Here is a 9972-nt window from a genome sequence, read left to right on the forward strand (position 1 = left end):
GTTTTAAGCATTTATGTTTCACGCATGTCCCGGGTCAGAGTGGACGATCAACTCTTTATTGGTTACGCTGGAAAGCGTTTAGCACAGGCTGTGACGAAGCCGACTTTGTCTCGCTGGATTATTTTGCGCATCTCGGAGTGTTACCGCTTGGCGGGTAAGGACCCGCCGGCTGGCTTGCGGGCCCATTCTACCAGGGGTATGGCTGCAGCTACTGCCCTGCAGAGCGGTGTTCCTATTCGCAACATCTGTGATGCAGCCACCTGGGCTTCTTTACATACATTTGTACATCACCATTCCCTCGATTCCATCCAGGGACAGGATCTGGCATTTGGCAAGGCGGTCCTTTGCTCTGCTATTACTGGTACTGCTTTGGGAGTCTGTGATAGATATGGAATACGTCGGAGGACCCAATCCCCTCGAAGAACAAGTTACTTTCTTACCTGGTAACGTTCTTTCGATGGGATGGTCCGACGACGTATTCCATATCGCTTCCTCCCTGCCTTCCCCGCTGCAGAATTTCTTTTGCGATTGCAGCTTACGTTCCACACGGCTTTGTGTCTGACTGGCAGTTGTCTAATGTCACACGTTCTGGGGGAAAAAACTACAACTGAGGCTACGGGCGTCGTGCGTCCTACTTATCACATCCGATGATGTCGGACGTCGGAGGAGGGCCTCGACTACGGCTCATCGTCGCAGGACGCAGACGCCGAAAAAAGTTTCCGAAGCAGCACAGCTGTGGTGATTACCTGTCATAGATATGGAATACGTCGTCGGACCATCCCATCGAAAGAACATTACCAGGTAAGAAAGTAACTTGTTCATCTGGCAGGGACAAACACAATCGCCGACTCGCTCAGCAGGGAGCTGCGCTCGTGCCACGAGTGGGAACTGCGGCAGGATCAAGTGGATCGACTCTTTCAACGATGGGGCAAACCCCAGATCGACCTGTTCACGACGGCTACAAACTCCAAGTGCCGGAGGTTCGCCAGCAGGTTTTCCCAGCCGAGGAGCATGGGTGATGCTTTCTCGTTCCCCTGGGACGGCCTGTTCCTGTATGCCTTCCCTCTGTTGCCGTTGCTACTGCGACTCGTCAACCAGCTCAAGAGGTCCCGGTGCAGGATGATCCTCGTCGCACCGGCGTGGCCGAGGCAGATCTGGTTCCCGGACCTTCTGGACTTGTCAGCGTCCCCACCAGTCAAACTGTCGACGGACGCAGATCTTCTCTCCAGAGAAGGAGGCGCCATCCTCCATCACGACCCGGAGTCGCTGAACTTACAGGCCTGGCTCCTGCAGCACTAGAGTTTGGAGGGTACGATATCCCGGCGGATTGCAGAGAGGTTCTTACAAAGGCCAGGGCGTCTTCAACTCTCAAATGCTACAGACACAAGTGGAAGAGGTTCTCTGTCTGGTGCCGTGCACAGAAGATTAACCCTCTACGGATTACGGCCCCTCAAGTGCTACCGTACTTACTGTCGCTGGCAAAGCTGGACTAGCTCATGCTTCCATCAAGATACATCTGGCAGCGATTTTCCGATACACCAGAACTGCAGGACGGTCATCCCTGTGGTCTCGTCGCCTGGTGAAGGAGTTTATGAAAGGACTGTTCCGATCGTTCCCACCGGTGAAGGCTCCAGCCCCGGCGTGGGAGCTCAACGTGGTGCTGATGAGGCTCATGGGCCCGCCAGTCGAGCCTTTGCATTTGACTCTGTTGAAGTTCCTGTCGTGGAAGACAGCGTTCCTTGTGGCCATCACCGCCACACGACGCGTTGGAGAGATTCAGGCCCTATCCTGCAAGCCTCCATACATGACTTTTCACGAGACGAGGGTGGTGCTGAGGATGCACCCCTCCATGCCCAAGGTGCCGTCGGACTTCCATCTCAACGAGCCCTTGGTGTTACCAGTTTTCTTCCCGTCGCCAGCCGAGAGGACCTTGCACTCGCTGGATGTAGCTAGAGTGCTGAAGTTCTACGTGGACCGAACAAAGAGTTTTCCAAAGACATCACAGCTGTTTGTGAACTTTGGACCTGTGTACCAAGGGAAGGCTCTGTCGAAGGCTTCCATTTCCAGATGGCTCTCCGGCTGCCTCATGCACTGTCATCGGTTGGCAAACCGACCGTTGCCCGGCCGTCCAAGAGCCCATTCTACCAGAGCGATTGCTGCTACCACGGCATTCCTGTCTGGTGTGCCCCTGCTGGACATCTGAAGGGCTGCTACTTGGAGGTCGACGCACACCTTCACGAGATTCTACTGCGTCGACCGGGATTCCAGTGAGGAGTCCAGAGTCAGCCAAGCAGTGCTGCGCAACCTGTTCGCCTGAAGGTGGGCCTGGTGAGGAGGAGGTAAGAGTTGCTTAATGTTGAGCCTTGCCACCTCCCGTGGTTGTGCATGAGTTTACTGCTATGTATTCTTATATTCATGAGAATGTGAATCCATGCCAGACCCCATGCTGGAGAAGGAACAAGTTACTTACCTGTAACTGTTGTTCTCCAGCATGGGTCTGGCATGGATTCACATGCGAACCCTCCCTCCTACCCCTCTGCAGCTCTTCACTTGGTCATACTGCCACTTTAAGTGCTACCAAATCTGAGGATGGCTGCCAGGGGCTTAGGGGGAGGGCAGTCATTGGCTGGGGGCAGTATGACCCAGAGACCAGTGATTGGTTACTACTAAGAAAGACAGATTAGAAACAAAACTGATACTGTTTTTTTTCTTTACCGGGGATTCCCAGCCTGACGGGGAATATTCATGAGCATGTGAATCCATGCCAGACCCATGCTGGAGAACAACAGTTACAGGTAAGTAACTTGTTCCGTATGCGTTTCCGACGTGGATGAAACTTTGAGAGGGATTCATAATTTCCAACCTCGGATCGGAGTCTAATCTACTCTGTGGTTAATGTGCACGGTCGGCACTGTCCTTATGGACTGTAAACAGATTGGGCTTCAGTGGTCCATCAGTGCCCTATAGAACTATGCGTCTGTTAATCATCTTGGAATCAACGCTGCAAAGACTAAGGTAATGATACTGGGTAGTAGATCTAGAGGAAAAAACTCCTTTATTTGGAAACACAATCATTTCATATTGGAAGTAGTAGACCGATACATTTATCTGGGTTTCGTTATTTGTACAACCCCCACCTACCCTTGCCATCAGGATTACGTTAAGACCAAAATCTTATGAAAATGGTCAGTAATGAAACGCTTTAGGGCCAAACAAGGTGGGAACAACATTGAAGGGTTATTGACTGTGTATTCTACCAGTATTGTTCCAGGAATAATTTATGGGCTCAAACTGCTTTCAGAATCTCATGTTGGTTGGCTGGCTGGAAAAACTGCAGGGAAACATCGTAAATCAATTCTGGGGGTCCCTAGCGCAGTCCCGTGGAGGCACTCTGTTCTTGATTGGGACTGCAATCGTTACAGGCTAGTTGGTGCATTAAACGCTGTAAACTATCTTTTCCTAGTCTCTGCTCCGATTAACAGCGCAGCTCTTGCAGGACTCTTTTCCTCTAGGTATCGAGGACCTTGCCTTAATTCATTTCTGTCTGCACTAAACAGGGACCGCAGGTGCCAATGTTTGTAAGATTGATCTAGCAGTGGATACTAGCTCAGTCACAGCTATTAATATGATTGCCCCTGATGTGCTGAATAAACTGAAGCAAAAGACCCAGGTCTGGGACAGGGCACGTATTATCTCTAACCTTAATGGGGGAAAAGAGATATGCAGAATATAGCCGACATTGAATCTTTGCTAATAAATCCTGCACTTACATGACTAAAATCTGTAACAAAGATTCATCGGCTACTTGCAGCTTAACATTTTACCTACGTACCAATATTTAGGTTGCTGGTCAAAGGTACCCTATGATGATGGGGTTTGCATAATAGGTAACATTGCGATCGAAACCTCACAGCATGCACTAATGCAGTGCCCCAATATAAGTATGCAGTATCAAAAGGGATATCAAGCGTTTGTCTCACATATACTGGATGTGCAGCATGATGGGTTTTGGAGTACATTGACCCGGGCTACCTCCTTAGTGATTACCAGCACAGCATACTACATCTGGAAGGACGTATTGAGAATGACAGAAGGGACTTCTAACACAGTCATTATTGGTCCCATCTATCCATCGAATCTGTGATGCTGCTTTACATTTTTGGATGCAGTGAGGCTTGTGCTTAACCAACACACTTGACAAATAATGCTAAACTGGCTTTGTTAAGCAGCTTTTATACAGTGTACACTGTGTTTGTCTACATTAACCGGATCTTTGAACATGTTTAGGACATCATCTGACTATTTTATGAGGATTTATTGAACTGTCGATGAAATATCATTTGTAACATTTATCAATTTTAAAGGAAGATGTAATGGGATTACTGCTAATATGAAATGTATGAATGGATTTTATTTTGAAGTGTCTGAATGGATTTAATTTTCTTCTCTTTCTTTTGTAATTGTGCTTAACGTTATATTGTTTTAACCAAATGCACAATATATAAAAATAAATGTGTATAGTTGAGCCTTTGTTTGGACCTCTAGACTGCATGTTTTAACCGTTTATAAATTTAAGCTTCACCTCACTTAGGATGTCCAGTGAGACCCAATTGTTGTTTTTCTAAGTGCAGGAATGAATTGATCCCGCTGTTTGGCATTACTGGTCCTTTGATCTGGGCTGTGGGTTGGGAAACATATGCCCAAGAGCCACTTTTCACATATTGCAGATATATTGTACGGTACTATTTGGGGCATGATATGGATTGAGAAAGAACCATTGGGAGTACCAGTGCAGAAAGGCATTATTCATGAGAATGGAATCCATAAAGATCACTTAACTAACTTTAGTATATTTATGGTGTTGAGAATCAAAGAAGGCTTTTGGATTATCTACTTTCTTACCTCCAGGTATGTATGCAGCACCATTACTAATATATCCAGAGTGTGTTGGTGGTAATGTGTGACCAAGGCTTACAGTTGAAAAATAATTGATTTGGTTAAGTTAATTGGCACCGAGTTCTTATTCACTTTCACTACTGATAAACGTACAATGTGCACTGGTTGAAGCTCTGTCTTAGAAACACATCCTCTTATTGGCCAGATATCCTCTTTAGCTGAAGTGTTGACCTGTGATGACCAATGTATACAAGCGCACATTACTTGAATGCACGTTGGTTTGAGTTAGTGGAACTGGAACTGCACACAGTTCATGGACTTGCAAACCTACCTGCTACACAGGCATTAGCAATCTAAAGATGTATTTTTCCTTTAAAAAGGATTAATGCACCATGAATTGTAGATCATGAAGAAATGTGTAGGAGCATGAGGTTTGGTGACTATCATTCCCGTTGGGTAATTCTTTGTTTGTATTTCTTTGCAGGAAAAATTCTTAATGTTCATCCATCTTTGTTGCCGTCCTTCAAAGGAGCACATGCTCACAGACTCGTACTTGAGTCTGGCGTGAGAATCACAGGTTGTACTGTGCATTTTGTATCTGTAAGTAAGATGGGTATTTAAATCTTGTTTCTATTAAGCAAATGTTGTTTCTAGCAGGTAATCTGGTGCCAACCATGCAGTTCTTTCAGTAGACGGACCTTTATACCAATATTTTCACTTGTAAATAGCATAGACACTGTCGGGGGGTTTTAATGTTTAAACAAAAGTTAATTGAAGCCTATGAGCCCTCTAACTTAGGTTGCATTAACTTACAGAAATTTAGATGGGGAGCCATTAAGGCTTCATTGGCCCTCAATAAGAGCACACATTTCCTCCCAAGTTCAAATTGGGTCCTTTCTCTCTCTCACACCTTTCTCTCTGCTTGTGATGTTCCCCAGGGTTCTACCCTCTCACCTTGGCTCTTCAACCATTACTTGGCTCCTCTGGCCCACTGTATCTCTACCGTCTGTTCTAACTGTGTTATGCGGGTGACACTCAGCTCTCCTTCAGGCTCCCCTCAGCCTCCTCTAATCTTTTGCTCATTCCTGACTGTCTATCCGCGATTCAGGAATGGTGTGCCTCCAGTGATCTCTGCCTTATGCCAGTAAGACTGAGCTCCTTCTCATTGGGACTCCTGCTCCTGCTTTCCCTCTTGCACTCTGGCTGACCACCCTGGGCCCTCCACCTGCACCTTCCTGCGAAGCTAAGAACCTTGGGGTCATCTTTGACTCCACACTCTCCTTCACTCCTCACATCTCGGACATCTCTTAGAAGTCACACTACCAGCTGTGCCTCCACAGAGGTATTCTTCCTTTTCTCACTTTCCCCCAGAAGCTTCATGTCTCCAGAGCCCTTGTTCTCTCTAGGCTGGACTACTGCAACAGCCTCTTTATAAATCTGCCTGCCTCTACTCTTTGCCCTTTGCAACTAATCCAGAACAGGACTGCGAGACTTGTCCTTGGCCTCAAGCCCAGGGATCGTATCTCTCCATCCCTGAAATTTCCACTGTCTCCCGGTGGCTGCAAGAATCAAGTTCAAGACCCTCTGCATTGTACACAAGGCTTTCTGGGGCCGGGGACCACACTACATCCAACTCTCTTCCTAAGCATTCTCCTTCTCGAGCCCTCCGCTCATCCGCATCCAACTCTGTAAGGGTCAGACGCTTCTGCAGGCAGAGAACGTGGGGTAGATCTCTGTCCTCGGCTTGGGCCTCTCTCTGGAACAGCCTCCCTGCCTCTCTCAAACTTGAGCAGGGCCACCTAAGGTTCCAGAAGCAACTCAATACCGTTCTTTTCGCTTATTTCTTTTCTCTCTCGCTCTCTCTCTCTCTCGCTCTCTCTCCCCCCTTTCACTACCTCCAGGCCAAGTAGCAATAGAGGTAACATGCTGCTCAGCACTAAATGCATTCTGCTGGCACTAATCTCTTCTCTCTAGTTACTCTGCAGAAACTCAGTTTCAGAAATGGCTTTACTCAAGTCTGTGATTGCTCTTTGTGCCCATCTTTTTCTGCTGGAATATCTTCCAGCATACCCATGTAGTAAATATCTGTAGTCTGCGACAGTCCTCTGGCACTTTAAACCATGAGCAACTCTTCAATGCAGTAGCTCCCGCAGGAGAGGTACACAATAAACCATAGCAAAGTTGTGCACAGTACAACTTTGTGGTTTCTCGTTAGCTGATTGTTGGCAGATAATTTGTTTTTTCTTCTTCCTTACTTAGTGACCTGGTCTGCTAAAGTAATAATAAGTATTCTGCAGTAATTCACATGCATGAAGGGAAATGGTCCAGCATCGTTCCAAGTGACTGGCAATTTATTTTATCCTTTCTGCCCCCTGCAAAATATTGGAAGAAAGGGCTGAGAGGAACTTTGTTCTGAGACCGCGATGGAAGATCTCATTAAAGGAGAGAAGCCTCTGTTGGTATCCACACAGGCATAACACAGTCTGACAAGATGGAAGCCACAATGCTAACAGTGGATGGGAAAGCAAACTCTAGGCCCTCCCTTCATTTAGGTAGTGAAGGCAATGGGCTAAATGAGGTGACAAATAGCCTCTCTTGAAAATAAAGTTGAGAAGTCCATGCATTCAAGTGTTCACACTTCCCAGTGGCTGAGCACCCATGAATTTAAGGGTGCCTCTCGGATGGAATTATACATGCTATTGTATGGTGTGATGCTATGGTGCCCATCCTGCTAACTGCAGTGTCATGATGAGGATAGCACTTTGCTTGTAAACAGTAGCATACAAGTAGTTCATCTTGCACTGAGGGGCAGCTGCTATACGGAGAAACCCAGTTGAAGGCCTGTGGATCCACTGGAATTAGGAATACAGGGAAGAACATTTCCTGCTTGACGTAGCTTGCTAATGAATTGAGAGGAGTATTATATGTAGGGAGGATGTACAGCATATGTGAAGGTGTCCTACAGCTAGATATTCTATATTCCTATACCATCTACAAGCTTGTGTTATTCCCACTTGTTTTACATAGCTTGGCGTTTAAGTACCTGCCCATTGCTGCCAGTGTCCTATCTTGTCAGGCCATGACACTGATGTACTTCTAGTGGCATTGCTGCTGGTGCCTCTAATCCTGGTGCCACCATGCCAGAAATACTGATCCTATCCGGGCCCTAGTAGAGAACAGGTTATCTATCGCCTTTACTATAACCCGGCCCTAAGAAAAATCTATCCCGATAAATGGTTCTCTTCAAAGCACATTCTTGCAGGAGGGGTGTGTGTCGGACATAAACATCTGGATGGATGCCAAAGTATTTTCAGTGGCAAAGACTACTGCTGTTGAATTTCATATGCAAATAAGTTGCAGCTTAGTCATGCGTTGAATTTCATATGCAAATAAGTTACAGCTTAGTCATGCGTTGAATTTCATATGCAAATAAGTTACAGCTTAGTCATGCGCTAAACAGTTCCTCATGTAGCAATGGCCTTGAAAATAATTACCAGTTTCCATTGTGGCTGCTGCCACATATCCGGAAATCAAAGCTATACTTGAAGATAGTAGTGCTAATGTGTGAGCTACTGCAGGAGCTGTGAGTTCCTCAGGTTCTGCAATAGCTCATGTTTCCTATTTTAGAAGACAATGCTCTGAAGTACTTTAGCTATTGTACACCGACTCCAAAAGCCTTCCTCAGGGAGCAGTGTCCAGACATTGTCTGAAAGAGAAAGTTTCTTAAGGAAGTGTGCAATCATGCTTGTGGGCCACACCACTATTTTAAATGCTCTTGTCTTGGACCTTCAAAAATCTGTTCTTTTTTTCAATTTCAGGAAGAAGTTGACGCCGGAGCAATTGTTTTCCAGGAGGCCATTCCAGTGGAGTTAGGAGACACGGAGGAGACCTTATCTGAAAGAGTGAAAAAGGCTGAACATCGAGCCTTCCCCGCCGCCCTGCAGCTCGTAGCAAGTGGCGCTGTGAAGCTAGGAGAAGATGGGAAAATCTGCTGGCGGCCGAGAAAGTGAAAGATCCTCAGACCCAGAGAAATGTTACCATGGCATGGCAAAAAGAGATTAGCAAAGTGTTATTCCGCTGTTGATGTGCTTCAAAATGTGAACTGTACATCTTTTCTTAAAATATGTACTCTTCTCTTTCTTAAACATGTGCTCCTTGAATAATCTGCACAGGTTAGATATTGGCTGCGGCAGGGTGATCCATGAAACATTCTCCTATTCCCTGCATCTGTCCTTAAGGAGTCTTGCGTTTAGAGTTGTGATGGAGCATGGAAGATGAGCGGACTGACCAATGCTCATGTATTTTGGAAATGCTTGGGTGAGAATTCAAGCAAGAGCTTGACCCTTCGAAACCTTTTTCATCTGGTAGCCAGTGCCTTCACTTTGCTGATTATGATGTTCCTAGCAAAAACACTTCAATATGATCCAGGTTGCTTTTGGCTTTTATAAAGCTGCTTAGTTGAAGGTCTGTATTTTTACTTGGTTTTTCTATCTTGCTTTTGGTGCCAATGAGTTAAACAGCCCAATAATGACATCTCATTTCTGACCAAATGAAACTGTAACTTTAGAAATAAACAATTTTGATATGCATTTGATGAGCATCTGTTGAAATTTAAGTATTGTATTTAGGTATTGTTTTTGTTCATTTCAGTGACATGGAGTTGGGCATTAATGAGAAACCCCACTTATCAATTGCTTAAAATTGGTGCCAATCTGGCCTGAAGCGCTGCAGTAAACTAACATGTTCTACTCAAAGTAGTGTTGATATCAGATGTACAAAAGCTTATCGTTCATCATGCTGCTTCCATGGATCTCGCAATCATGCGCTGGGAAAGATCTACATGCAGTAGTAATAGCTGCAACACACAAGTCTGTATGATGTGTCGTCACCCGTGTTGCACTTTACATGAAAACGGAAGTGTTGAAGGTCCTGCTTCTTCTGCCAATCCAGATGCATGTGCCTCCATTCCCTATAATGCTCTGCACAGCTTTTTAGGTTTTAGGTGGAGAAAAGGGTAGGCCAGCCCTCAATAGGTGCATTGCTGTGCTGCCACGTGGTTCACCTGTCGGAGCAAAA

At 45.9% G+C, this 9972-nt stretch overlaps 1 protein-coding gene across 3 annotated transcripts in view; it reads left to right on the forward strand.

The window, feature by feature from the left end:
* Positions 1 to 9485, forward strand: part of GART (phosphoribosylglycinamide formyltransferase, phosphoribosylglycinamide synthetase, phosphoribosylaminoimidazole synthetase) — a 1418226-nt gene extending 1408741 nt beyond the window's left edge. For all 3 annotated transcript variants that reach the window (XM_069636266.1, XM_069636265.1, XM_069636267.1), the window contains exons 21-22: positions 5381 to 5496; positions 8715 to 9485. In XM_069636266.1, the coding sequence (XP_069492367.1) occupies positions 5381 to 5496; positions 8715 to 8906 (308 nt within the window). In that variant the 3' untranslated portion in view covers positions 8907 to 9485. The remainder of the gene's footprint in view (positions 1 to 5380; positions 5497 to 8714) is intronic.
* The last annotated feature ends 487 nt before the right edge of the window (positions 9486 to 9972 follow it).

The sequence above is a fragment of the Ambystoma mexicanum genome, chromosome 7p (assembly GCF_040938575.1).
Source record: "Ambystoma mexicanum isolate Mex_15411 chromosome 7p, UKY_AmexF1_1, whole genome shotgun sequence".
Classification (NCBI taxonomy): domain Eukaryota; kingdom Metazoa; phylum Chordata; class Amphibia; order Caudata; family Ambystomatidae; genus Ambystoma; species Ambystoma mexicanum.